This window comes from Anopheles bellator, chromosome 1 (genome assembly GCF_943735745.2).
Source record: "Anopheles bellator chromosome 1, idAnoBellAS_SP24_06.2, whole genome shotgun sequence".
Taxonomy (NCBI): domain Eukaryota; kingdom Metazoa; phylum Arthropoda; class Insecta; order Diptera; family Culicidae; genus Anopheles; species Anopheles bellator.
This window is the reverse complement of record NC_071285.1, coordinates 52,811,716-52,836,530: the sequence shown is the minus strand read 5'-3', so window position 1 is coordinate 52,836,530 and position 24,815 is coordinate 52,811,716. Positions and strand designations below refer to the sequence as shown.

General features: G+C 51.2%; 8 protein-coding genes across 11 annotated transcripts; 2 read left to right on the top strand and 6 right to left on the bottom strand.

Moving 5' to 3' along the window:
• Window positions 1-2,949: 2,949 nt before the first annotated feature.
• LOC131206190 (esterase B1-like) lies at window positions 2,950-5,430 on the bottom strand. The gene is made up of 3 exons (XM_058198641.1): window positions 5,339-5,430; window positions 4,785-5,282; window positions 2,950-4,727 (listed from the first exon to the last, which is right to left on the bottom strand). The coding sequence occupies exons 1-3, from the start codon at window positions 5,405-5,407 to the stop codon at window positions 3,489-3,491; spliced, it is 1,806 nt and encodes a 601-aa protein (XP_058054624.1). The 5' UTR covers window positions 5,408-5,430; the 3' UTR covers window positions 2,950-3,488.
• Window positions 5,431-5,572: 142 nt separating this feature from the next.
• Window positions 5,573-8,191, bottom strand: LOC131206182 (esterase B1-like). The gene is made up of 4 exons (XM_058198627.1): window positions 8,121-8,191; window positions 7,024-8,059; window positions 6,488-6,956; window positions 5,573-6,421 (listed from the first exon to the last, which is right to left on the bottom strand). Exons 1-4 carry the CDS (start codon window positions 8,184-8,186, stop codon window positions 6,004-6,006), a joined length of 1,989 nt encoding a protein of 662 aa, XP_058054610.1. The 5' UTR covers window positions 8,187-8,191; the 3' UTR covers window positions 5,573-6,003.
• A 456-nt stretch (window positions 8,192-8,647) lies between these two features.
• On the bottom strand, window positions 8,648-12,860 carry LOC131206199 (acetylcholinesterase-like). Of its 2 annotated transcripts, none has more exons than XM_058198663.1 (4): window positions 12,829-12,860; window positions 9,748-10,516; window positions 9,214-9,682; window positions 8,648-9,155 (listed from the first exon to the last, which is right to left on the bottom strand). In XM_058198663.1, the coding sequence occupies exons 2-4, from the start codon at window positions 10,514-10,516 to the stop codon at window positions 8,768-8,770; spliced, it is 1,626 nt and encodes a 541-aa protein (XP_058054646.1). In that variant the 5' UTR covers window positions 12,829-12,860; the 3' UTR covers window positions 8,648-8,767. The 2 variants fall into 2 exon arrangements, with proteins under 2 accessions (XP_058054646.1, XP_058054636.1); XM_058198653.1 differs by lacking the exon at window positions 12,829-12,860 and adding an exon at window positions 12,211-12,284.
• Window positions 10,886-12,739, top strand: LOC131206209 (venom carboxylesterase-6-like). Its single transcript, XM_058198675.1, has 4 exons — window positions 10,886-11,473; window positions 11,542-12,150; window positions 12,221-12,343; window positions 12,408-12,739. Exons 1-4 carry the CDS (start codon window positions 11,070-11,072, stop codon window positions 12,709-12,711), a joined length of 1,440 nt encoding a protein of 479 aa, XP_058054658.1. The 5' UTR covers window positions 10,886-11,069; the 3' UTR covers window positions 12,712-12,739.
• Window positions 12,861-13,282: 422 nt separating the features above from the next.
• On the top strand, window positions 13,283-15,212 carry LOC131213106 (venom carboxylesterase-6-like). Its single transcript, XM_058207105.1, has 4 exons — window positions 13,283-13,924; window positions 13,992-14,600; window positions 14,669-14,791; window positions 14,856-15,212. Exons 1-4 carry the CDS (start codon window positions 13,299-13,301, stop codon window positions 15,157-15,159), a joined length of 1,662 nt encoding a protein of 553 aa, XP_058063088.1. The 5' UTR covers window positions 13,283-13,298; the 3' UTR covers window positions 15,160-15,212.
• LOC131213080 (esterase B1) lies at window positions 14,757-17,685 on the bottom strand. Of its 2 annotated transcripts, none has more exons than XM_058207104.1 (4): window positions 17,196-17,685; window positions 16,746-17,113; window positions 15,687-16,673; window positions 14,757-15,625 (listed from the first exon to the last, which is right to left on the bottom strand). In XM_058207104.1, exons 2-4 carry the CDS (start codon window positions 17,111-17,113, stop codon window positions 15,316-15,318), a joined length of 1,665 nt encoding a protein of 554 aa, XP_058063087.1. In that variant the 5' UTR covers window positions 17,196-17,685; the 3' UTR covers window positions 14,757-15,315. The 2 variants fall into 2 exon arrangements, with proteins under 2 accessions (XP_058063087.1, XP_058063085.1); XM_058207102.1 differs by having other exon boundaries at window positions 17,441-17,685.
• Window positions 17,686-18,362: 677 nt separating this feature from the next.
• On the bottom strand, window positions 18,363-19,626 carry LOC131208876 (ester hydrolase C11orf54 homolog). The gene is made up of 2 exons (XM_058201795.1): window positions 19,394-19,626; window positions 18,363-19,331 (listed from the first exon to the last, which is right to left on the bottom strand). The coding sequence occupies exons 1-2, from the start codon at window positions 19,470-19,472 to the stop codon at window positions 18,442-18,444; spliced, it is 969 nt and encodes a 322-aa protein (XP_058057778.1). The 5' UTR covers window positions 19,473-19,626; the 3' UTR covers window positions 18,363-18,441.
• A 630-nt stretch (window positions 19,627-20,256) lies between these two features.
• LOC131206340 (uncharacterized) lies at window positions 20,257-24,256 on the bottom strand. 2 transcript variants are annotated; one of them, XM_058198861.1, is made up of 5 exons: window positions 23,742-24,256; window positions 23,423-23,656; window positions 21,783-23,364; window positions 21,588-21,727; window positions 20,257-21,502 (listed from the first exon to the last, which is right to left on the bottom strand). In XM_058198861.1, the coding sequence occupies exons 1-5, from the start codon at window positions 23,977-23,979 to the stop codon at window positions 21,327-21,329; spliced, it is 2,370 nt and encodes a 789-aa protein (XP_058054844.1). In that variant the 5' UTR covers window positions 23,980-24,256; the 3' UTR covers window positions 20,257-21,326. The 2 variants fall into 2 exon arrangements, with proteins under 2 accessions (XP_058054844.1, XP_058054845.1); XM_058198862.1 differs by having other exon boundaries at window positions 21,783-23,361.
• Between the last annotated feature and the right edge of the window lie 559 nt (window positions 24,257-24,815).

The window sequence follows — 24,815 nt, the reverse complement described above, 5'->3', positions numbered from 1 at the left end:
ATACAGTTTAATTAAAAACTCTTTCTAACCGGTTTTTTTTCTTCGAGTCTGATTTATTATTTTGCCTTAGCGCACAGACCGGCTCCAGAGTTCGTGTCCGTTTTGCTCCCTTTGATCACCTTCACCTAGTGCCGTGCGGTGCACTCTCAGGTGGAAGCGTTCACGCCAACCCCGGCCAACACGAACGGTTTGCAATTCCACCCGGGGGCTCTCCGAAGGATACTAATGAAGGTCCGGTTTTTTTTCTCTGACAGTACTCTTTTTCTGACGAGCCTACACCAATCGATAAGACTTATCATCCTGAAGTATTGAACCCTGAATCGAGCGTCCACCAGGGGTGCCGTCACAGCGGCAACTTGGTAATGAATAACAAAACAGGGGAAACTCACACCCAGACTGTTGGCCTCAATCGGCGAGTGGTCAGTTTGGCTTCCTACGCCTGGAGAGGTCTGCCGTTCGTCGGGCCGGACGGTGTCCCGGACGATGGTGGTGACGGTTTTCTTTTAATTAATTGACGGAAGTGCTTCTGGTCGTCACTTCCTCCGACCGTGGGCCGACCCCCACCGATATCGCCAGTAATTGAACTGGCGCCCGTACTTTTTTTGGGCCTTGTTTCTATCGTAGATAAAACACTCCGTAAGACCGGCCACTAGTCGGTCGTTGATAATAAGTTTTCTGCCCAGTGAAATGGCGCGTAGTGTGTGATAATGACACGAGGAGCAACAGTATTCAGCTACGGCATTCAATTTTGTCAGCCACGGGGTGCTTTCGTTTTCACTTGCACCCAATTAACCACTCCGAGGGCACGTCAATCCGTATCACCACTGGTGCAGCTTGTCGCAAGCCGCCATTTGTTACACCGAAACCACTGACTGTGACACCGAGCGACTGCACCACGTCCGATTAGAGACTGTTCACTGGCCCGCAGCTGTTTGGCGGTCCTCGCAACCCACCAAGCCCGGCACTCGCGATCCACCCAACCCAAAGCCCAACAACCACACGGTAGCGGTGAAGTGCACTCACGGTGCGGACGTGTGGCCGAGGATCGAACACGGAGCAACACCGGAACACTGCGACAGGAAGCGCGACCAAACCTGGACTGAGCCGCTCGATGCTGCGGAAAGTACGTTATATGCCTTGAGCGCGCGCGAACCGACCGACGATCGTCCCCGAAGTGACGAACTGACGAGCTGGCCGCGGGGCCAGCAAACGTGCGGGGTGAATGTAACCGACAAAAACAACAGCACCGCACGCGTGAGTGCCGTGAGAAATGCCGGACGCGTCGCTCACTAGTCGCGTGAGCGACTCGAGAAGTAAATATCTCAATCTCTCCGTCACCGGCAACGGAGGAACAGATCCTTGGCCGTTCTGCAACCTAAGTATCCTTGCCGTTCATTTTGGCACACTGAAGGAAGGCTTTAAATCCAACACTATCTTTGACGCTTTGACACAGGATATGGCCATTGGTCGCTGGAGCCCTTCCTAAGACCCACATCAAAATGCTATTAATTTGTCGAAACCGAGAAAACTTACGAAAAGTTTTTTTCTCAAATCGCAGATCGCCCGCATCATTAGAAAGCATTAACTTTTTTATAGCTTTTGGTTGTGGCCCAAAAGAAAATTAATAATAACCCCTGGTGGAGGCGCCTAACCTCGCACGAACCACTCGAAAGAACTGTCCTGATTAACAGAGAGAGTATCCCGTCAAGATTGGTGCGTGAAGTAATCTCACTCTCGTGAGATACGCTCACTCACCGGTTCTCGGTTGCCCCTTTTCGGCTCGCGCTGCGAACGCAAACAGCTGTCCGGGCAGATGTGTGCTCTCACATAAACTTTTGATTATTCCATCCAATATTTATCACGCACTGGGGCTAGATAACTTGCTGCTTCCGAGTAAATAGAGCCACTGGTGAGCTTGCCACGGGGGGTGTCACTCACCAGTGAACCGGTTCCGTTACAAGGCGCCTGCTTGAACCGGTAGAACCGGTTCAAGCGGTTACTCCCCCGAAAGGAAGCCCAAACCCGTCAGTTATTGTCGCGTGAACTTTTCGGTCACCGGACGCCACTTGTAATAATTTCATACCTCACGCACTCGCGAGCTATAAACGGACGTCACCGACCGATTGGCCGCGTGACAGGGGGCAGAATTTTGTAATTCATTTCCGCCGGCTGGCTGAGGGGCAAAGTGTGGCCACCGAAACTATGACGGTGGGCCTATGAAGTCACCACCGTTCGCCCGTGTGAATTATGCATCAACTAATCGACCGGAATGAGTTCTTTCTCCGAATCCTAGTGCCCGGTGGGTGTAATTGTTCCAGCAGCTAGGAACAATGTGTGTTGCCCTTTCACTGGGTGGCGTTGAAAGAAATGGAGCCACGAGGAGCTTATCGGCGCAGCAAAGAAAACAGAAGTACCATTGCGAGGATAACTAATGCTGCTCTGCTACGATGCGTCACTAATCGGGCACTATAAATCCCTTAATCCCCGACGGTCGGAGTAGGATGCTTCAGGCCGGACCGGAAACTGGAAGCCGGAACCGGCGGAATTGAAGTGAATCAATAATTAGATTTTAAACAGAACACGAACCGCACCACTAACGAGCTTGGCCGCGAATCTTTAATGAGAAATTCTTCTAGCTTTCATCGATCGGTGCTGCCCGCAAGGGGGTGTGAGCTTAAAATGTCCTCACGAAGGCAAAAGCATTAATGTACTTTTTCGAGTTCCAAATCACTGAGCAGTGAAACGGAGGCAGCCCAAGCTTCGATATTCCCACGCAGTCAAATTTTCAAGTTCACTTGGCGCACTTATTTTAACTGAACTGTGAAATGCGGCTTAAAGATTACACGCCGCCGGATATGAAAAAAGTTTCTTGGTCGAGAGCGAAAAGGCACATAATTGGAGGTTTAATTCCACGTTTGTTCGTTTGCTTTCGCGCAATTTATTCAACCAATTTCTTTGTTTGCTTGTGTTGCAACAGAAAAAAACAGTTCTACAATATTTTATTTCGGTATGAATCGGTTCAAATCGGTTCTATGGCGGTAACCCATCGTAACCATGTTCAATTGCTTCCTTTGGCAACTTAATTATTTTAGCGTCAGGACTTGTTTGATCCAAGCAACGTTTGGAATCGATCCCATAGCTGATAGAACGGCACGCGTTTGTTCACTTCCAGTGCCATATAAATTTTGGACAAATGCTCTATCATTACTTATCAACTATCGCTATCGATAACAGTGTTAGTGGAGTGCCTTACAATTAACGAATTAGTTTGCGTTTAGTTCAGCTCATTAATTAGTTAAACCATTAAGACGCACCACTCGAAGGCCTTCTACTTTGTACGGTGGGCATGCGTGCGTCGTGACGGCTTCTGCTTCGGAAGTCACACAATTAATTACAGATTCATTAACGAGGCCCCGGGGCAGCCGCCTTGTCGGGTGGTTAGCGGAATAAATTAACGGTCCCCGGGTCAGGTGCTACCGTAGCGCATATCATCGACTATCACTGCCACACTCACTCGATTCGCCCGCTCCTTCGCTGGGCGCTGGTTCCACTTTCGGGATAACGAAATTGTCGATTGCTCCATTACAGCGGCGCATGATGTCGAGAAACTTTGCCATCCGCTTCCGCTCCGGCAGGGTGCCCATTTCGATTTCCTTCCCGATCGACAGGAGCGTATAGTTGAGGGTTTGCTGCTCGTCGCCCGAGGGCAGTCCCGTCATCGGTTCCCAACGGCAGGGCAAGCTGCGGTCGTGTGGTGGCGTTGGGTCTGAGAACTTTGCAAAATTCGTCCACATCCGGACCATCATCTGGCGGACGGTGTAGGCCGGATCCGTGGCAGGAATTTCCGTGCGTAGCAACGACGAACTGAAGATGTAGTACACCTCGTCGATGTGGCAAGCTCCGGGCAGATGCTGGAATTTGAGCAGCTCTTTGCCCTTGTTGAGTGACCCTTCGTAGGCGAACCGGTACGAGTAGAATGGAACCTTCGTTTGGTACTTGTGCCACAGATGGCACAGCACCAGGTACCCCACGAGGAACCGGTCCGTGAGCAGGTCCACCAGCTGGCCGATGTTGGAGCGTGACACGGGCGCCTCACCGAAGTAGTGCCGCTTAAGTTCCTCCCCGAGTGTGCGAGCGGCCGGGCTGAAGTAGTCCACGTCGAACGATGCGCAGATAAACTTCTCCGGACAGCGATCGTACACCGACAGGTGTTTCATCATGTCGACCAGCTCCAGCATTCCCTCCCGGTCGTTGTAGCCGCACAAGATCGGCACCTCGAAGCGATCCCTTTCCCGCAGATACTCGATGGGAGTTTTCTGCAGAACGGCATCGGCCGAGGCAGCGCGCTCGATGACCGCCGTGAACGGGAACTGAAAGATGGACTCATACTCTCGCTCCCGTGCCGACAGCACCAGGAACTGTGCCTCGTACAGCCGCCGGGCAGGCACGTCCCGGAGCGTACTCAGTACCGCCTCGTCGGACGTACCCTCGTACCCGAAAAGGCGCGCCAGCGAACGGGCTCGCTCTTCCGGTTCCGTTTGGTAGACCAGGTCCGCAAACACGGTGCCACTCTGGGAGATCGCCTTGTGGAAGTACCGCCTCGAGAGGTCCGAAAAGCAGTGCATCATCACGTTACTGCCGCCGGAGCTGGCCCCGAGCAGCGTCACGTTGCCGGGATCACCGGCAAACGTGCGGATGTTTTGCTGAACCCACTGGAGCGCCATACGCTGCGGACCATTCGACCGGTATGAGGAACTAGGTCTGAAGGAAGGCTACCCGCTTACCTGATCCTTGAGACCCGCATTGCCCTCGATGCCGGCCTGCGGTAGACAGAGGAACCCGAGCACACCGAGCCGATAGTTGACCGTGACCACCACGACGCCCTCCTGCACCAGATAGTCCGGCAGGTACAGGCCACTGTCGGCGTTCCCGCCCGTCATGCCGCCACCGTGGAAGAACACCATCACCGGCAGCAGGCTCGTGGGGTCCACCTCCTTACCGAGCACCGGTGTGTACACGTTCAGGAACAGCCCATCCTCGGAACCCGTTATCTCCCGTGTGATCACATCCCGCCCCAGGCAGCTGCTCCGCTCGCGGCTACAGTCGAGGTACGATACGGCGTACTTTTCGATCGGGACCGGCGATGCGAAGCGCAACCGACCGATCGGGGGCCGAGCGTACGGGACACCCTTGAAGCAGTAGTACGGCAGCCCGTTCGGTAGCCGATCCTTCGTGCCGTAGATCAGACCCGGCACCACCTGCACCATCACCCGGGAGGCTGCCTGTGGAGTGGAGAACTCTGATTGCCGGAAGGCCTCTCGCGCGGCGCAGGACTCACGCTCGATTGCTGGCTCGAAGCCTGCGAGCTGGACTGCGTCGAGCCGTGTCGTACACTGCGCATCACCATTGTGTCACCAAACGCACTCCGCCCTCGAGTGGCCACGCTGCGGTGTGACGAATCCGCTTTATAAAGCCGTGTAGCCGTGCGATGCACCTCCGCCGAGCGCCCTGATTAGCATTCGATTAGCAATTTGCGTTCTACGCGCCATCGGCGCCATTTTTTGTTGTCGCCCTCCTTTTTCTTGGTTGGTTTTTATTTTTCCTAGTTCTTATGTTTTGCCCTTGCCCGAACACACTCACCGCCGGCGCAGGCGCTGCCTGGCCGAGGTGATAAAACCCGATTGCATCAAGCCGTGATTTGCACAAACGCCGCGGTGACTCGACGGCGAAGTGAATCGGCGCGCCGCGTTCTTCGTTGCGCAAGGCGACGAGCGTGTTAATGAACCGACTTAGGCCGATGATAAGATGGTCGCTGGTGGTTTGCGATAAGGCACCCCGTCGCCTGGCCTGGATATCACGTGTGCAATCGTTGGCTATAGCAGTGTAATCTGTAGATACTAAGAAACCGTGCATTTATCGATAGCGCGCAGGAATGTCTTCGAACGGCCCACCCGCCCCCGAGGGTGGACCGTGCTCGATCCGTGGCGATCCGATAGCTCTCCCTCAGCCCAACAGTGACGGGTTGTAGCGATCGTACAGCGATCGCCAGAATTGTATCCTATCATGGAACGGGTTCTCGATCATCTGAGCGTGATCGCAGAGTTCCAGCGCGGGCAACACGAACGCCTCGCCCGGTGCCGATGGTGGAACCGGTTCCCACCGGAAGCCAAAGCTCCCCACCTGATCGTCCGGGGTGGGGTTCGCAAACTTGGCAAAGTTGGTCCACAGGCGACACATCATCTCGCGTCCACGTGCCTCCGCCGAGTCAGGCTCAACCTGGGCCGTGTAGGTAGAACCACTGAACAGATACGACAGCTCGTCGGCGTGGCAAGCTCCGGGCACACCATCCGGGATCGCGAACAACTTGCGCGCCTCATTCAGCTCACTGTCGAAGGCGAAGCGATAGAAGTACTGCGGAGCCCTACAAGACAATGGAAGAAATTTGCAAAATGATGATTGCACAAATGGCTCACCTTATCGCACTTACCCCTGCTGATAACGGGACTGCAGCTCGGCAACGGCGGAGGCGGCGAAGTTAAATCCAACGTCCGACATGAGGTCCATCAGCTGCAGGTACGTATCGTGGCCGATCGGTTGATCGTGGAAGTAGTACTGACGTACTTCCTCCAACACGCCTGGCAGTGCGTCACCGGGCACGGCCAGATCGAGAGGCAGAACTTGCGCCAAGTTGGTCGCCAGAAAGACCAACTTCTCAAGCAGCGTACCGTAGAACACGAGCCCCTCGACCATGGTTACACCGTGCATCAGCGGGATGTCGATCGTGTTGGCCTGCTTCAACAGGTCCTCCGCGCGAGCCGTAATGATCGGGTCGTCCGAGCTCGGGTCCTCGACCGCAGGGATGAATGGGGACACCAGGAACAACGTATTGTCGGTTTCTTCGAAAGCTTTGGTGGAGTTAGCTACCAAGTCCTCGACGGGTGCGTTTAGTAACGTTGCTGCAATCAAACCGAGCATTCTTCATGAGCCTCAACCTCATCTCTAACCGATCAGTCAAACGCTTACCCAGCACACCGGCATCGTCGGCTCCCGTGTAGCCCAACACAGATGCCAGCTGGCGAGTCTTACGATCCGGATGGGTCTGGAGAAGCCACGGGCTAATGGCCGCGCCCGACTGGCAAATGGCCTTGTGGAAGTACTGGCGCGATACGGGCGAAAGGTAGTGCCAGTTCACGGAAGAGCTGCCGGCACTCTCACCGAACAGGGTCACGTTCGATCGATCGCCCCCAAACTCCGCGATGTGTTCGTGCACCCAGCGAAGGGCCAGCTGCTGATCCTTCAGACCCTGGTTGCCGTAGATCCCCATCGAAGGTAGCGCCAAAAATCCGAGCGGACCGAGACGATAGTTGAACGTTACCAGGATGACGTCATGCTGAAGCAGATAGTCCGGTCCGTACAGGTCGGTATTTCCACTACCCATGAGGTAGCCTCCTCCATGAATCCAGACCATCACCGGTTTCAGCAGACCAACACGATCACTCGGGCCACACGTCGTGTAGACGTTCAGGTAGAGGCAATCCTCCGTGCCTTTGCGCCCCGGTGGCAGTTCCGTCACGGCCAGACATACGTCCCGTTCTTGGCCGCACTGTAGCGGCTGCTCAACGAAGCGCTCTAGCGGGACAGGTGGTCTGAACCGCAGCTCTCCAACCGGTGGGTGAGCGTACGGGATACCCTGGTAGGAGTAGTACTCTCCCCCATTCGGTAGCACCTTCTGGCGACCGACGATCGTGCCCGGTTTCAGATCGAGCACTACGTTATTCGCCACCACCGGTAGGGTACCGTTCGGCGGTCCTGAAGTGTCCACTACCACAGGAAAATCACGGTTCGATGATCCTGAAGTGTCCACTACCACAGGCAAATCACTGTTGGATGGTCCCGAAGTGTCCACTACCACAGGGAAGTCACCGTTGGATGGTCCCGAAGTGTCCACCACCACGGGAAAGTCTCCGTTGGATGGTCCGGAAGTGTCCACCACCACGGGAAAGTCCCCGTTGGATGGTCCCGAAGTGTCCACTACCACCGGAAGGTCACCGGCTGGGGGCTGTAGTAGATGGTTCAGACTTTGTTGCGTAATCTAGCGGCGTTCACTGCACCTGACCTACCTGATAAGGGGCAGCCGAAGGGACCTTCACGACCTTCGGTGGTACGTACAGCTTGTGGATAACCATTCTGCTCGCCGGTTCGCTGATAACTGAACCTGCGCATGCGGGCCTCGCTGAACTCGGGGGGTCGAAATTTAAAGGTTTGTGTATCGTATCTTCTGCCGCCGGTGATAAGATTGGTACAGTGATCTGAGATTAAACCCAGGCGATGTGAACAACAAACCAGGAACCGCTTTGATGTCGGCATTTTGAGGGGGCGCATTGCGAAGTGCCGATTATAGGCCCCGCTGTTGCCACAATGTTTCATATTTTTGGACCTAAATTAATATCCCCTGGTGGTTCAAAATTTACTGAAAACGGTAAATTTATGTCGTATGCATCGGGGCCACCAATCTGCGTAAGAGCGAACGGGCAGATAAAACGATCAGCCCATTGTTAATCGTATCCGTGACCAACATTACAATGAAATCAACACAATGGCTTATCTACTTGGTCTTATCTAAGATACACAACCTTTGAATCACTGCTCAAACATCCTACCCTCCAACGGGAAAGTAAAGAGGCTCTCCTGTAGCGGGTGCTCAGCGTGTATCTGGCCTTGAACATATCTTACGACATCGCGATCCGCGGCTTGTTTGGGGATCGGTTCAATAAGTGTGATTATATTTCGACACAAGTTGTCTCCAAAACTGAACGCGTTCATCGAGGTACCGCTCTTTCATCACTAGCTCACGATTCCCAATGTTTAAGGCCTTAAGGCAGAAGAGCGCTGGATCTGAATCTCTTACAAGTGGCTTCCACACACTGGAAGGTTTGCCAGTCTTCGCGAAATTGGCCCAAAGGCTACACATTCTTTCCCTCAATCGTCCTGCGTTGCTCCTAACGTCGATCGTGTCGGTGCGTAAAAACTTGGAGCTGAACAGATAGCACACGTCGTCCGCATGACCTGCGCCACGATACTCTGAGGGCACCTTCCAAAGCTGCCGGAATTTGTTAAGCTCCGTCTCACACGAAAACGTGTAAAAGTATACGTCACTGAAAGTTTGCAAGACGTCTGTTTAGTGCCGAAAAGCTCTGACTAACCAATGCTTACCCGGTTTGATATTGCAGCTGGAGTTCGGCGGCCTGAACCGCCGGCATCAGGTACAAAATGTCGGTAAATATTTGACTCAACTGCAGCTCATGGCGTAAGGATGGTTCCTCTGAACCGCAGTAGAACGTAATTATTTGCCTAGCAATCGCATCCCGTTCCTGCGCTGGCACATGGAGAGTGTCTGGAACGAAGCGCTGCGGTTCCCGTTTGTACCGATCGATGTGTTGCCGGAAGGTGTTTATTTTGTACAACGCTTCACCGTCGGTCACTCCAACTATCATCGGAATGCTCGGTGCGTTCGGTTGCTTCAGAAGCTCGAACACATCCTCCGTTATTATGGGATCGATAGCGCTAGCCTCTTCTACGGTCGGTCGAAAGGGATACACATGATCGAGCGTTCGCTCGTACGCCGTCAGTGCCTCTTGCTGGTGCTTGGCCAACAGTTCCGGAGCGATGTTCATTAGCGTGTCTAAAGTACACAAACAAAATCGATTCATAGAGTCCGGGATATTAGAGTCGTGCGCTGATGATTACCTAATACCTGGCTATCAGGGGCCTCTGCCGGGCAACCGAAATATTCAGCCAGCCGACGAGTATTTCCTCGTGGACCTTTTTGAAACACAATCGGACTGGTCGCGGCACCCGATTGAAGGATAACTTTGTGAAACAGTGGACGGGATCCTCGCGAAAGACAATGCAGATGCGCCGAAACACCACCAGCACTCTCCCCGAACAGCGTCACATTGGTGGCATCTCCGCCGAAGGCGTGAATGTTGGTATGAACCCACCGCAGCGCCAACCTTTGGTCCTTCAAGCCCATATTTCCAAAGATGCCCACTGACGGCAAGCACAGGAAACCGGCCGGTCCGAGACGATAATTGACCGTGACTACAATCACACCTTCCCTGACCAACCACTCTGGATGGTAGATGGATGAATCGCCACTTCCGGTACAGAAGGCTCCACCGTGCAGCCACACCATCACCGGGATACGATCGTTGGCCTCCTTTGATGGATTAACGGGCGAATAGACGTTCAAAAACAAACAATCTTCGGAGCCAACACTATCCGGTGGCAGGTAGCTGCTGGCCAAGCTAACACTCCGCTCAACGGTGCAATCTAATGGGCGTTCGGAGTATCGGTGCAACGGTTGAGGAGGACGGAACCGTAGGTCTCCAGTCGGCGGAACAGCATAGGGCACTCCTCGAAAACTGTAGCACTGTTTTCCATCCGGTAACAACGTCACCGTGCCTTTGATGAAACCACAGGTTACTTCGATTGTGCAGAAAGCCGGATCGTCCATCTGTTAAGGAATAATTTAAGAAGAGGATGTGAAAATACTTTATCAAAAAAATACGTAACAGCGAAGTAGAAAAAAAATAATCTAAAACATTCGACGGTTTTCGTCCAACGAAACACTGCCACGGCACCGGAGGGATGCGGATCGTTCCCAAACTCCAGCGAATTATCTAATCAAACTCATTTGAATAATCAAACCCAAAGTTCACGACGTTGATGAACCACATGGTGCAGTAGTATCAGCTCAAGAAAAGATAAGTGATTCAGGGTCGTTCGGCTTATCGGCAGCTGCCTAAACCAGCGTATCGTCAGTAACGAGTGGCAGTTTGTTCGCGATGGCTGAAAGCAAAGTTACGATCGCACTGAATCCGGGCACCATCATTGGCCAGAAGGAAACACTTCCGAACGGGAGCGATTCGTTTGTCTTCAAGGGTATTCCGTACGCAAAGCCACCGATCAATGAGCTTCGCTTTAAGCCTCCGGTGCCGCTGGTGTCGTTTGCCAGCGACCCGCTGGAATGTTTCACCGATGGTCCATCCTGTTGGGCCGACGACAACATGTTCGGACTTCCGACCGCTGGACACAAGTCGGAGGACTGTCTGTATCTGAACGTGTTCTCGCCAGATTTGCAACCCAAGGCTTTACTCCCGGTGATGGTGTGGATACATGGTGGAGGGTTTATCATCGGATCCGGACACTCGGCCCTGTACGATCCGGAGTACATTGTGCAGCAAGGAGTCGTAGTAGTGAGCATCAACTATCGTCTTGGCCCTCTCGGTTTCCTGTCGTTACCTGGCGTAGGAATTACCGGTAATATGGGCCTCAAGGATCAACGGTTGAGCTTCAAGTGGGTAAAGGATAACATCGAACGGTTCGGAGGTGACCCGAACAATGTCACGATATTTGGTGAAAGTGCAGGCGGTGCATCGGTTCACTTGCACTATTTGAGTGAAGCATCGAGGTGAGTGTTTTTTCGGTGAAAATGCCGACACTCGGATCCGTAACGAACTTTGCTTCAAACTCTTTCAGGAAATACTTCCACAGGGCTATCGCCCAAAGTGGCACAGCGTTCAACGACTGGGTGTGGCAAAGGGAACCAGGCCGTCGGGCCAGAAAGCTGGCCCGTTTGCTCGGAAACGTCAAAAGTGATGCGGACGAGGACGTGCTGGCCACGCTTATGGAGGCATCCGCCGAAAAACTAAACACCATTCAGTTCCAAGCCTTGACCGAGTACGAGCAATCGGCCATCCTTTGTTTTCCCTTCAGTCCGGTCGTTGAGCCGCACGGAACCGTGGATCCAATCCTTACGGAACATCCGGCATCAGCCGCGAAACGGCGTTTCTACAGAGAGATTCCACTGGTGCTCGGTACAACGAAAGAGGAAGCACTGGGTGTGTGGTCCATGATTGAGGCAAAGTTTTCGTTGTTCCAAAACGATCTCTTCCGATTGCTTCCGGTTACACTGAACGTATCGGATGAGGAGGGAAAGAAACGCGCCGTCGAGCTGACCAAGGAGTTCTTTTTGAAAGATCGATCGCTTTCACCGAAAAACATGAAGGACATCATTCCAATTTTGAGCGACAATTTCAACACGTTCCCGTTCTATGTTGCCGCAGAACTGCATGCGCGCTTTCAAAGGTTTGCCGGAATTTCTTTATCGCCATTTTTGGACACTTTTCAATCGCACAAATTGTAAACCTTCTTCTAGGGCTCCTCTCTATTGCTTCGTGTTCTCCTGCACGGGCGAGTTGTGTGTAGTGCGCAAATTTTTCAATGCACCTCCAAACGAAACCGACGCTGCCCACGGGGATGATACGTACTATCTCTTCAGGTAAGGTGCAGTTAGTCGTATGTAACTCTCTGTCAAGAGGCATTAAGTTTTATCATCGTTTTAGCTCTACGCTCTACAACACCGCCGCGGTCGAGGAACATTCGGAAGCGGCCCAGATGAGGAAGTTTATTTGCGGTTTATGGTCCGACTTAGCACGGAATGGAAACCCCAGCTCAAGTTTGCCCAGCTGGATGGCCGTGCCGCATTTGGATGACGATTCGAAAGAATTTCAACTGCCGGCCATGGAACTGCGCGGCCTCGAACAAGCCAATTCAATGGTGCCGGATTGCTTCTCCGAGAGATTCAAATTCTGGAAGAAGCTGTACACAATGTTTAACGGATCCCATCTGCTCCCGAACATCGATTAAATGTGCCTTCTAATGAAAGAGAGAAATAAAGTGACAATATTTTTGAATAATTCACGTAATTAAGTGGCAAGTAGATGTTCAGAAGAAAGCAATCCAACGTTATCCGGGGGCAGGTACCTGCTAAACAAGCTAACACTCCACTCAAAGGCGCAATCGGAGGTTTGATTAAAGCACAGGTCACTTCAGTTATGCAGTAAGCCAGATCGTTCGATCGATAAGCCGAATAATTTTAGAAGAGTGAAAATACTTTATCAACAATATACGTAACAGTAAAGTAGAAAAAGTGAATCAAAATAAAACATTCGACGATTTTCGTCCAACGAATTCTCGTAAATATTGCTACGATCCAGAAGCACCCGGCACCAGAGTGATGCGGTTCATTCTCAAACTCCAGTGAATTATCTAATAAAACTCATTTGAATAATCAAACTCGAAGTTCACGACGCTGGTGAAGCGAACCATAATCAGCAGGCCCAAGGAGAGATAAGTCATTCACGGTCATTTGGCCTACTGGCAGCAGTCATATCTCTATCTCTATGGTTGTCTAAGACAGAGCATCGTCAGTGACGAGTGGCAGTTTGTTCGCGATGGCTGAAAGCAAAGTTACGATCGCTCTGAAACCGGGCACCATCATTGGCCAGCAAGGAACGCTTCCGAACGGGAGTGATTCGTTTGTCTTCAAGGGTATTCCGTACGCAGAACCACCAATCAATGCGCTTCGCTTTAAGCCTCCGGTGCCGCTGGTATCGTTTGTCAGTGACCCGCTGGAATGTTTCGCCGATGGTCCATCCTGTTGGGCCGACGATAAGATGTTCGAACTGCCGAGCGCGGGACACAAGTCGGAGGACTGTCTGTATCTGAACGTGTTCTCGCCGGATTTGCAACCCAAGGTGTTACTCCCGGTGATGGTGTGGATACATGGTGGAGGGTTTTTCATCGGATCCGGACACTCGGCCCTGTACGATCCGGAGTACATTGTGCAGCAAGGAGTCGTAGTGGTGAGCATCAACTATCGCCTTGGGCCCCTCGGGTTTCTGTCGCTACCTGGCGTCGGAATTACCGGTAACATGGGCCTCAAGGATCAACGGTTGAGCTTCAAGTGGGTAAAGGATAACATCGAAATGTTTGGGGGTGACCCGAACAATGTCACGATATTTGGTGAAAGTGCTGGCGGTGCATCGGTGCACTTGCATTACTTGAGTGAAGCATCGAGGTGAGTGTTTTCCGGTGAAAATACCGACACTCGGATCCGTAACGAACTTTGCTTCAAACCCTTTTAGGAAATACTTCCACAAGGCTATCGCCCAAAGTGGCACAGCGTTCAACGACTGGGTGTGGCAAAAGGAACCGGGCCGTCGAGCCAGAAAGCTGGCCCGTTTGCTCGGAAACGTCAAAAGTGATGCGGACGAGGACGTGCTGGCCACGCTTATGGAGGCTTCCGCCGAAAAGCTAAACATCATTCAGTTCCAAGCCTTGAACGAGTACGAGCAATCGGCCATCCTTTGTTTTCCCTTCAGTCCGGTCGTTGAGCCGCACGGAACCGTGGATGCAATCCTAACGGAACATCCATCAACGGTAGCGAAACAACGATTCGAGAAAGAGATTCCGCTCGTGCTCGGTACGGCGAAAGAGGAATCACTAGGTCTTTGGTCCATGATTGAGGCAAAGTTTTCGTTGTTCCAAAACGATCCCTTCCGGTTACTGCCGGCCACACTAAACGTATCGGATGAGGAGGGAAGGAAACGTGCCGTCGAACTGACCAAAGAGTTCTTTTTGAAAGAACGATCGCTTTCACTGGAACACATGAAGGACATAATTCCAATTTTGAGCGACAATTTCAACACGTTCCCGTTCTACGTTGCCGCTGAACTGCATGCGCGCTTTCAAAGGTTTGCCGGAATCCGTTTATCGTATTTTTAGACGCTTCTCAATCGCCAAATTGTATACCTTCTTCTAGGGCTCCTCTCTACTGCTTCGTGTTCTCCTGCTCGACCGAGTTGAACGTGTTTCGCAAATTTCTCAATACACCTCCAAACGAAACTGACGCTGCCCACGGTGATGATGTGTACTATCTCTTCAGGTGCGGTGCGATTAGTCGTATGTAGCTCTCTGTCAAGAGTCATTAAGTTTTATCATCGTTCTAGCTCTACGCTTTTCAACACCTCCGCGGTCGAGGAACATTCGGAAGCGGCCCAGATGAGGAAGTTTATATGCGGTTTATGGACCACTTTGGCGCGGGAAGGAAACCCCAGCTCAAGTTTGCCCAGCTGGATGGCCGTGCCGCATTTGGATGACGATTCGAAAGAATTTCAACTGCCGGCCATGGAACTGCGCGGCCTCGAACAAGCCAATTCAATGGTGCCGGATTGCTTCTCCGAGAGATTCAAATTCTGGAAAAAGCTGTACAAAATGTTTAACGGATCCCATCTGCTCCCGAACATCGATTAAATGTGCCTTCTACTGAAAGAGAGAAATAAAGAAACAATGTTTTTTTATATTGCACATAATTGTTAATTTCGTAAAAAGGTTTTCCACATTGCATCCCATTATACTCCCAACACCCGGCGCTTCCAAATGCGTCCATTTCCCACACGTTGCGTTGTTTTACAACTTGACTTTCAAAAAGTTGTCATTCCACTGCCTGTAGACATTCCGCCAAAATTGAATCCGTTCGCCATTTGGATTCAGTATCATTTTTGGCTCCGCGTTGATGTCCAAGCACTGCAGCTGGAATGAATCACTCGAGGCAGTCGGAGGTATTTTATCCACCGGTTCCCATCGGTACGTTATGCTCTGGTCGTTGGGTGGCGTTGGATGACCGTGTTTGGCAAAATTTGTCCACATTCGACACATATTCCGACGAACCTGCGCTGCCTCCGTTTCTGGGTTAACGTCATAATTTGCTAGCCTCATTCTAAAAACAATACAACAGCATGTTAAGTACCGTTAAGGTTTTGAGTTGTTCTATAACTTACAGAAATAGATACGACAACTCGTCCGCGTGGCATGCGCCAGGGTAGGACAACTGAAGCAATCGCTTGTACATGTTCAGCTCACCGTCGTACGTAAAGTTGTAGTAAAACATTGGCGAACTGTGCTGATGGCGGGCGTGTAGTTCCGCGCACGTATTGCCCAGAATGTCGAAGTGGTAGTCGGTCATCAGATCGGCCAACTTGTGAGCACTCTCCTCCGTAACACCGGCCGAACCAAAGTAAAACTGTTTAACTTCGCTGCCCAGCCGCTCGCTGGCCGCACTCTCCGGTGCCACGTTCACCGTTCGTGGGATCATCCGGGCCATATCGTTGTCATAGAGGTCCAGCTTTTTCCCCGCATCCAGCATCATGATGATGCCCTCGCCGCTATTGTTACCAAAAATTATCGGTATCGAGGGAATACGGTTCGGTTGCTGCATGGCGTGAAACGGATGCATCGGAACTATCGTATCAGGCCCCACGCTTTCCTCCACAACCGGCTTGAAGGGCATCGGCAACCCGCGCCGCTTTTCATCCGCCGAAAGTGTATTCACCATCAGTCCCATCAGCTCGACGTGACTCGCATCCATGAGCGTCCGGTAAACTTGCTCGTCGGTTTTGGCATCCGGATTGATCAGTCTCGCCAAGTGGCGCGTCCGTTCTACAGAGTCAAGCTGCATGGCCCACTCCATTACCGACAAACCACTCTGACAGATAGCCTTGTGGAAGTAAGGCTGCGAGACCGGTGAAAGAAGGTGCAAATGGACGGAAGCCGCACCGGCACTTTCACCGAAAAGCGTCACATTGTTCGGATCACCGTTGAAGTTGGCAATATTTTGTTTCACCCACTTCAACACCATCAGCTGATCCTTCAGCCCGGCGTTCCCTTCGACACCCTGGCTGGGTAGATGCAGAAAGCCTAGCGAACCGAGGCGATAGTTCAACGTCACCACAATCACGTCCTCCTGCAGCAGATACTCAGGAGAATAGCTAAAAATGGAGCAGTAAGAGCCATAATATGTTAAGTACCTTTCGGCAACAAGGAAACAAACGGAAACTAACCAGTCACTGTTGCCACTGCCGAACAAGAAGGCACCACCGTGAATGAATACCATCACGGGCAAAGGATTACCTCCACGCTCTACGGCTGGCGTGTACACGTTCAGATGGAGACAGTCTTCCGATCCCTCCAGTTCCTGGGTGAACATGTTTCTGCTGAAACATACGTCCCTCTCGACGCTGCAATCCAACACCGGCTGGGGGAACCGTTCCAATGGTTGTGGCGCATTGAAGCGCAACTCCCCAACCGGAGGTTTGGCATACGGGATCCCCCGGAACGCACAAAACCCGTTTCCATTCGGAAGAGTTTCCCGCACACCGCATACCGTACCTTGGTGCACTTTTACGTTCACGCGATCGGCGTTCCTCATCTGTGGGTAAGGCGAAAGGCACAGTGACCACAGAAGATTACAAAGAGTTCCAGCTCGTAAGAAACGGGAAATTCGAACGTACTTTACTACAGAAGGTTACGCTAACTAAACAGAAACGCAAACGCAACAGGTCCACTTAGTCGTGTATTATCAAACGGGCACAGATGACTGATAACAAAGTGCTTTTTCATTCCATTTCGAACCTTATCTTACGCACGCTTGAGGTCAGCAGATTTTTACAAACTACCAGGAACGGGACAGGATATGTTAGCGCCAGTCCAAAGGTGATTTGGTTTCAGCTTATAAGCAATCGTAAACAATACTTGCCCAACGGACACTGGTCGTAGAGAAAAACCTTGATGATTTAAGAAACGTTGTCAACTTTAACATCTTTCTGTGTTACGTATTCTATTATCTCACTTGTAGTGGCCCTTTGGTTTCCTTTCGCTGGGCTTCTATGCGGCCGGCCAATGCTCGCCACTTAATCACAATCGTAAAATGAAAATAAAACTAAAAACAGGATACGAAAACTAAATGAAACGAAAACACAAAACCTCGACCGAGAAAGTAAACAATCCTGACAACTGTCAAAATGACAGCCCCAGCCAGTAGCGCGCAAGCTGAAGCATTTGAGGGGCCAAATTTTTGAATTTTGTACGTTGCTTTGCTCAGTTACGTTGCTCAGTTAATTTTTCAAAGAGAGAATTTGTTAAGATTGTTCAAAGCATTTGCGATGATTCTTCAAAACGAATACATCTCTTCTGATGTATTTCTTTTTATCCTTCTGTAGTTGAAACGAAACATCCACAAGAAATGTTCGAACGCTAAGGCTATCTTTGCTTTCATCCGCCAGCTGTAATCATTGAAGTGCTTCCCTTGCTATCCATTTCCATTCAGGTTTTTAGGTTCCTCTTGCGATGGCTCCGAATAAAAATGGCCACGGCGACGGCTACGCTTTGGGGTTTTCTGTCGCACCATCGTGAATTAATCAACTCGTCAACGCGGGTACAATGGACGAAAGAAAAACCAATTAAACACTCATGCACAATCATTTCGGCTGTCAAACAAACGCAAATTAGGCGGAACGCCTCTTATCATTCGCGGCAACCGAATCAGGGCCTGGACGAACGGTGCTGAATGGTTCGTTTTGCTCTTCCGTAACTTTCCGGCTTATCAGTGTTAGGCTGCCAAGTAGCCCCGTCCAAGCAATGGCCCATATATTACTGCAAAAACAAACCAGTGGACGCCATTATGCCTTATCACTGTTTATTGATGCACTCTTGAAACTACACTTCCTACGCGCATCATTTACCCGGTGGTCCGTTGCACTAGTCCCGTCCAAACTTGTGGGTATGCAATGGCTTATCGACACGCACGATCCGTTCACCGACGACGAAGTATCCTTCGTACTCCACGATATCCGGCGTCGTGTCGATGTGGTAATGGCCACCGTGGCCGTGCGTCGAGAAGCTGTGGAAGTGCTGCAGGCGCAGATCGAGATCGCACTCGGTCGTAACCAGGATGCCAAGATTGATCAGTGGCGCCGGCATATCGAAGAAGTTTAGCCATTCGTTCAACTCTTCCTCCGTGTTGATGGAGGTCGTCGAAAATGGCGACATCACGTGCTGCTTGGCTTTGCCCGCTTGCAACAGAAACACTCCGCCCAACCCGACCGTTTGCTCCCCGTAGTGGGCCTCCAGGCACGTTCGGATGCTCGCTATGAAGTCCTTTTGGCCGGTACGCTTCTTACAGCTCACCTTCAGCACTTGGCCCGGCTTGCCCTCCGCGACGAGCAGATTGCCCAGCAGGGCGCACCGTGTTTCCGTGTTCGGTATCTTCTGGACTGTCACCGTTTTCCGATCCAACGAAACCTTTGCCAGGTGGCTTTCGCTGACCACCGTTCCCGGGGGGCTGAACCGTAGGTTGAATATACCTTCACAGTTGGAGCTCACCAGCGGAAACGGACCCGCACCGGCGCCATACGCGACGAACGCCTTTCCGGTGTCGTGCAGTGCGCGTTGCGAAACCTTTATCACATCGTAGAGCCGAGAGCGATCAACCAGCGGCAGCAAATAGGGCACTCCACCGAGTTCCACCAGCGTTGGTGATCCGTTCAATCCCTCGCCGGCCAGGTGAAAGGGAGCTTTCGTCAAATCGGGGCACTCCACAACCTCTACGTTGACTGTCGTGAAATTGGATTTCAAACCGGCCGCCAACACTACGAAGAAAGGTCAGTTGTGAAGAGCGCTCGCTTCCGTATTCCTCCAGATTGCAACCTACCATCGCGAACCTCCCCCAGCGATGGGGTGTGAAGGGGTTTCTCTTCGAACAGCAACGCACTGGTGTCCAAACTCGCCATAGTGGTTGCACTTGGAACTAGGGAATTAGATGTTCGAACCGATCGCTGCTGATCCAACTGGTCTTCTCAATCGATCGTCACCGACTGACCCGCCCCTAGCTGGCTGAAACAATTCAAATCAATGCCTGCGCGCCTTTAAGACGAGTGCGGAAACGAGCGATCGCGTCGAGTGGCCGCGAACGTCTTTCACTTCACTTTGCGCCGTGCGCCGTTGTATCTGTGCGCCAAACACACGCTTAACTCGCGGTCTACTGTTCAAGAGTGTAAATAGGGACACGCCGCGTTTATCATCAAACAAACCCGTCTGCGGAAGGTTCTGCTCTTATCGTGAAACCGCAAATATTGGGCAGATAAAAAGGCAGAAGCTACGAAGTGCATACTGTCACACGAGTTGCACAACGATTTTCTGCTCAAACTTTGAGACGAAGACCAAGCTAGCAACAAACCTCCGGCTACAAATTCGGACTGCTTTCCCTTCCACTAGAGATCGGCTGTTTCCGACGGGCGCACGCAATGCGCAGGTGTGCGGAACGTATGTTTGTGAGCGCATGTGTGTCTTATGCTGAGAGAGCAAGAGCCGCTCTTCGGAGAGCGTCACGTTTTGAGCGGAGAGCAACAAACAACGTGCGATCGCGCCTATAAACAATGCATCGGAATGCCCTCTACAAGACCTGGGTCAAATGGAAACTTACAAATCACCTTCCTTACCCTTAGGCTCTTGCAAGTACTAACTTGTCAATAACTAGTCGCGAAGGGAGAAACACAAACACCGGTAGACGCTGCTTGAATAGTATATTCTGTATTCTGTAGTACGTGAATTACACTATTGTGGAATTGGAATTTATAAACAGTGTTGTATGCACACTTCTTCAACGATGTGGAAAGTTCTAAAGCGAAGAATTAATATTAGTTCGAAACTTGGTTTGATTTCGCCCTTCACTCTCTGGCTAGCGCCTCGGTTAGGATGTGCCACGTTTCCACGTGCCGAGTGTTTCTGGGTCGTACTAACCAAGGAGAGGGCTTTTGGTTGGACACGGGAAACACGACAAAGGAAAACCGAAATGAGCTTCTTATCTTAAGCTTGTCCCGCCGGCGGAATTAAATAGTTACGCGTTCAACGCTGTAGCGTTTTTGTTTTGGAAACATTTGCAACCGGGGTACAGCTTCGTACCGGGTTCATTCGCGACTAGCAGCGTTTATCGCAGTTCTTCAACCGAGCTTCTCGGAGTTAAGGAATACCGTCTAACCGTGGGTGCGGTCTGTTGGGAGTAGGGCCCTATCTTTCTCGCGCCATGTATTCCTGTTGCCACAAGCCGTGTTCGGCCTTTGCTCAGTTCTGTGTTAGCTTCTCTGTTTTTGATTTTACCCTAGATTAACTAGATCACAATGTTCGTTTGTCTTCCGTTCAGATTATTTATCTCTCTCTCTCGCGATTGCGCCCTCCTTAAGGTTAATATTATTTGTCGATTGTGTGCATTGTCCTTTTCGTCCCGTTCGGCTGTTGAAACTACCATTTCTTGTGGTACTTGTTTCGTCCTCCATTTCAAATCAAATCATACTAAATGCTACGCTCCCTGAGGGAAGCAATGTTTCGTAAAACACGCTACTCGTTAAGCATTGGCCTTTCGAGCCTTTCGTTGCTCTGCATTGTTAAAAAAGGAAAACTTTGGACACTTGAGCCATTACGAAACTAAGGCAACAATTTCTCGGGTGGAACTTGCGGGTTGGGGTAGGACATTATTAACAGCTACCCAACGAAAGGTAATGGAGGTTCTCCTAGGGCTAACGGTACTACAACGAATGACATTCCGTTTTTTCGTATGTAACGAGTGTGCTAACCCTCGTTTCGTCTTCTTAGGCTCGGAAGAAACGTACCACCCGCACGATGTACTGGCGACAGATTGGACACTCGCTCAGCACTTTCCCGCAGGCGGTACACGTCGTCATGTGTCCACATTCCAGTATCACACACTCGATCGGTGCGTCCATACAAATTTTGCACAAATCGTCCGACGTGAGCATTTCGATCGCTGAAACGAATCGGACAAGAAGATTTTAAAGCTAGGATCTTTGTTTACTAACCGAGTAGAGCGCCTACGTTACGCCACCACTTACAGGGGATGGACTTGTAATCGCGCCACAGACGGAGTACTCGTTCCCGCAGTTCAGCCTTCTCGCAGCATCCTTTAAAGTCCACACGGTTCACCATTAAAATTCCCTTCAGCTGCTTTACGGACAGCACATCAAGATCGGCACTGAAATTACAGATCGGTAAGACAGGGCGGCCATTGGCAAGAGTAACCGTATTACCTTTCCTTGATGTCACTTAATTTGATTTGCTTCATATTGATTAGCTGCAGATTGCCGGACGAGTAAAGATTGGTGCAAACGGAATCGTCCACCGTCTGTTCGTGATTGGAATGTTGCACGTCGAAACCGGCCCCCTCATCCTCGGCCTGTTCCGATGGCAGTGCTTGTGCTCCTTCCACTCCTTCGTCCATCGTTCCTCTTCGGTCGCGCCTAGCGCCGTCCGCATCCTCACTAACGCTTGCCTCTTCGGTGATGGAATCCGTATCGGTGAGCTCTACCGAGCCCTTACTGCGTCGCTCGAGATAGCTAAGGAAAGCCTCGAGCTGTCGCCGTTTATCGGCCTCCGAGGCACCGGTAGCCGCTTCCAGCTGCCGCCGGAACTTCTTCAGCTGCCTTCGAATGCCATTCCGTCGTTTACCACACCGCAAACACATGCCACCGTTGGTCGAATGATGACTAGAGCTGGGAATGGCCTCGATATTGACGGTGCTAGTCACGCGTGGGGCCAAAGATCCACCGGCAATGGTTTGCATGGAACCCGAGCCTAATTGTTCGACCGCCGTCCCGCCGGAACGGCGCTCCGCTGTAGAGGCCGACAAAAGGTAGCTATCCGATCGACGGCGTGTAAACGCCGGAAGGGCGGCATTGCTTGGACTCTGCCCGAGGGGAATGTAAAGTTTCGGTTTGTTGTCCGATTGACTCAAGCTTTCATTGCTCGCCACCTCATTGTCCATCGCTGTGTTGTCCGTCATGGCTAGCTCACTGACCACTTCGTGTGTGCCGTTTACGTCGGAACTGTTAACGATCTGCCACTGGTCCGTGTCCATCGACGTTCCCGTCGCCATCAGTGCGTCCGTGTCAGCCGAAGGGACCGTTTCCGTGGGAGCCACATGATCCGCAGTACTGCTGCTCCGTTCGCCATACGCAAGCAGCTCGTCGAACGATGACGAAGGGCTTGCACTTTTCGATTCCGGCTTCAAATGGGTGGTTAAGTTTGAGCCTGAGGTTTGACTCGGACCGGCGCCATCGAAGTGTAGTAAATTCGTTTGCGAAACGCTTCTGCGAGAAAATTTCGACCTGCGAGGCAATTCGTCCTCTCCACTGGTGCCCGGTGGCGGTTGTTTGGTGCTGGCGTTTTCTTCCTCATCCTCGGAGCAACACTCACATCCGGTTCCGTTCGGCTCTAGGGCGAGTATGTTTTCGATACGATCGTTCAGCACCTGGCGAGCACCTTTCTTCGGGTCGACCGGTGCTGGGGCTTCCCGATATGGCGAAGAAAAGGACGATGATGCGGCACTGGAATCTGCACCACTCGTTGTTCCGCTGCTGCTAGCACCACTGCTCCCTGCCGCTGACCGTTCGGTGGCCGAGAACGTCTCGCTCTCCATTGGCACTCTTTGGTTACCCTCGGTGGCAGCCTCTGGTGGCAAATCGTCAGCGGCATTTCGTGACACGCTGCCCGGGTCGACATTGTACACGTTGTTGCTACCAAAGCGTGGTTGCGAAAAAATGTGCCGTTGCTCCTCATGGGGCGAGAACCCATTTTGTCTGCCGTTCAAGCCACCGCCAGCGTCGGGAACTTCTGAGGGGCGAGAAATGTTATTGTAATGTGGACCAAAGATTCCGACTGTAGCTACTACCTCCGTTGAATTTGTCAGTAAAATTGGAAAACAAATTCTGGCACGTGCTTTTGATCTGATCAAAAGTGTTGGAGCAGTTTTTGGTGCCACTGCGGTAGAAACTTCCATATCGCGACGAGCCACCGGAAGCGGACCCAGTGGTGGAGGACGTAGGACTGAAGCTGCCCTGTGTACGCGGAGAGCTACCCCCCGAGTTTACGTGAGCAATCACAAGGTTAATTAAATCATCTTTTTCTGTAACGAAACCATAGCAACCAGCGGGTGGCGATGAGTAAGCGAAACACGGTAGGCTGTACGGAAGACTGGCTCTACTACTTACCAACACAACCGGATGTGGAAATGTGCTTCGATTGTAGGTAAAAAATTAAATCTCGCACTTTCAGCGGAGCTAAATCGGTGCGAGATAAGGGGCGCTTGGTGAAAATAGCACAGTTCTGGCAGAGCGAACGCTCGCCTCCCTTCGACAAACAGTTTCTGCAAAACAGTCGGCGACACTCGTAACAGGACTTTTTTCGCGTCATCAACCCAAAGTTCACTTTGCAGCGCTCGCACGGCATCTTGGCCGGCCGATGGGGATGGCGACGTGACGCCAGCAGAAGATAAGTCCCAGACTACTGCGTACTTTTCGGGTCCAGCTTCGAAGGCAAACATTGACGATTGACGAGTTGCGAATTGCGAAGAAGTTTTGGCACTTTGCCCGCGTCACGCAATTTCGATCCACTTCCAACGACGGGGAATCATAACACTCGCGACGCTGGTTCCTGTTTCTGCGCACAGCAGAATAGGTGGAGGAACAAATTAAACCAAGTATCTGTACGGCAGACAAATCTTCATCTCTCCACTAGCTAGTTTTGTATATTTTTTTTATATATACATTTTTTTAGTTGACGTTTCTGAAATGTCAAAACGCAGATAAGAAGCGAACGAACGCAGCTCTCCTACTTAAGCTGCGTACTGTACAGTGTCTGCGTACTGGGATACGGAACATTTGAATCTAACGTTGCCGGCATTCTGATTCAAAATATATTAAAATCTGTAAAACGATGTATATTTGGTTTCTGAGCAATATTTTACTTGTTGGTTTTGAAACAAATGGATTCTAAAAGGTGCACCAAGATGAGAAGTCCTCACGGTAGAGTTCACAAATTTTCTCAGTAATTGACAATGTCTAAGTTATATTCTAATTCCTCTTTGGAGTTTTATTAGTATTTTATTTTTGAACATTGATTACACTATATCGAAGCTCGGCAGTTCTTAAATCGACGTTTCGATCGATGAGAAAACGTGTTTTATGAGATATAATTTAAAAAGCTTGGAATGGAATAATCATGACCGGGGTTGATGTAGGTCGTTTGGTAAGGGTCGCCTGATGAGGGATTCTAATTTTTTCAGC

Excerpts from the sequence above, each read along its gene's own strand:
- LOC131206190 (XM_058198641.1), bottom strand. The coding sequence starts at position 5,407 with ATGGTGATGCGCAGTGTACGACACGGCTCGACGCAGTCCAGCTCGCAG. Across the intron at positions 5,283-5,338 it reads CTTCGAGCCAGCAATCGAGC|GCAGCCTCCCGGGTGATGGT; the intron begins GTGAGTCCTGCG and ends TCCACTCCACAG. Across the intron at positions 4,728-4,784 it reads ATGCGGGTCTCAAGGATCAG|CGTATGGCGCTCCAGTGGGT; the intron begins GTAAGCGGGTAG and ends AATGGTCCGCAG.
- LOC131206182 (XM_058198627.1), bottom strand. The coding sequence starts at position 8,186 with ATGGTTATCCACAAGCTGTACGTACCACCGAAGGTCGTGAAGGTCCCT. Across the intron at positions 8,060-8,120 it reads CTTCGGCTGCCCCTTATCAG|CCCCCAGCCGGTGACCTTCC; the intron begins GTAGGTCAGGTG and ends CATCTACTACAG. Across the intron at positions 6,422-6,487 it reads CAGTCCCGTTATCAGCAGGG|GGCTCCGCAGTACTTCTATC; the intron begins GTAAGTGCGATA and ends ATTGTCTTGTAG.
- LOC131206199 (XM_058198663.1), bottom strand. The coding sequence starts at position 10,516 with ATGGACGATCCGGCTTTCTGCACAATCGAAGTAACCTGTGGTTTCATC. Across the intron at positions 9,683-9,747 it reads CCCTGATAGCCAGGTATTAG|ACACGCTAATGAACATCGCT; the intron begins GTAATCATCAGC and ends TGTGTACTTTAG. Across the intron at positions 9,156-9,213 it reads CAGCTGCAATATCAAACCGG|TGACGTATACTTTTACACGT; the intron begins GTAAGCATTGGT and ends GCAAACTTTCAG.
- LOC131206209 (XM_058198675.1), top strand. The coding sequence starts at position 11,070 with ATGTTCGGACTTCCGACCGCTGGACACAAGTCGGAGGACTGTCTGTAT. Across the intron at positions 11,474-11,541 it reads TATTTGAGTGAAGCATCGAG|GAAATACTTCCACAGGGCTA; the intron begins GTGAGTGTTTTT and ends AAACTCTTTCAG. Across the intron at positions 12,344-12,407 it reads GATACGTACTATCTCTTCAG|CTCTACGCTCTACAACACCG; the intron begins GTAAGGTGCAGT and ends TCATCGTTTTAG.
- LOC131213106 (XM_058207105.1), top strand. The coding sequence starts at position 13,299 with ATGGCTGAAAGCAAAGTTACGATCGCTCTGAAACCGGGCACCATCATT. Across the intron at positions 13,925-13,991 it reads TACTTGAGTGAAGCATCGAG|GAAATACTTCCACAAGGCTA; the intron begins GTGAGTGTTTTC and ends AAACCCTTTTAG. Across the intron at positions 14,601-14,668 it reads CTGCATGCGCGCTTTCAAAG|GGCTCCTCTCTACTGCTTCG; the intron begins GTTTGCCGGAAT and ends ACCTTCTTCTAG.
- LOC131213080 (XM_058207102.1), bottom strand. The coding sequence starts at position 17,503 with ATGTTAAAGTTGACAACGTTTCTTAAATCATCAAGGTTTTTCTCTACG. Across the intron at positions 17,114-17,440 it reads CTACGACCAGTGTCCGTTGG|ATGAGGAACGCCGATCGCGT; the intron begins GCAAGTATTGTT and ends CCTTACCCACAG. Across the intron at positions 16,674-16,745 it reads GGCAGTGGCAACAGTGACTG|CTATTCTCCTGAGTATCTGC; the intron begins GTTAGTTTCCGT and ends CTCCATTTTTAG.
- LOC131208876 (XM_058201795.1), bottom strand. The coding sequence starts at position 19,472 with ATGGCGAGTTTGGACACCAGTGCGTTGCTGTTCGAAGAGAAACCCCTT. Across the intron at positions 19,332-19,393 it reads GCTGGGGGAGGTTCGCGATG|TGTTGGCGGCCGGTTTGAAA; the intron begins GTAGGTTGCAAT and ends CTTTCTTCGTAG.
- LOC131206340 (XM_058198861.1), bottom strand. The coding sequence starts at position 23,979 with ATGCCGTGCGAGCGCTGCAAAGTGAACTTTGGGTTGATGACGCGAAAA. Across the intron at positions 23,365-23,422 it reads TACTGACAAATTCAACGGAG|AAGTTCCCGACGCTGGCGGT; the intron begins GTAGTAGCTACA and ends CTCGCCCCTCAG. Across the intron at positions 21,503-21,587 it reads CGATTACAAGTCCATCCCCT|CGATCGAAATGCTCACGTCG; the intron begins GTAAGTGGTGGC and ends GATTCGTTTCAG.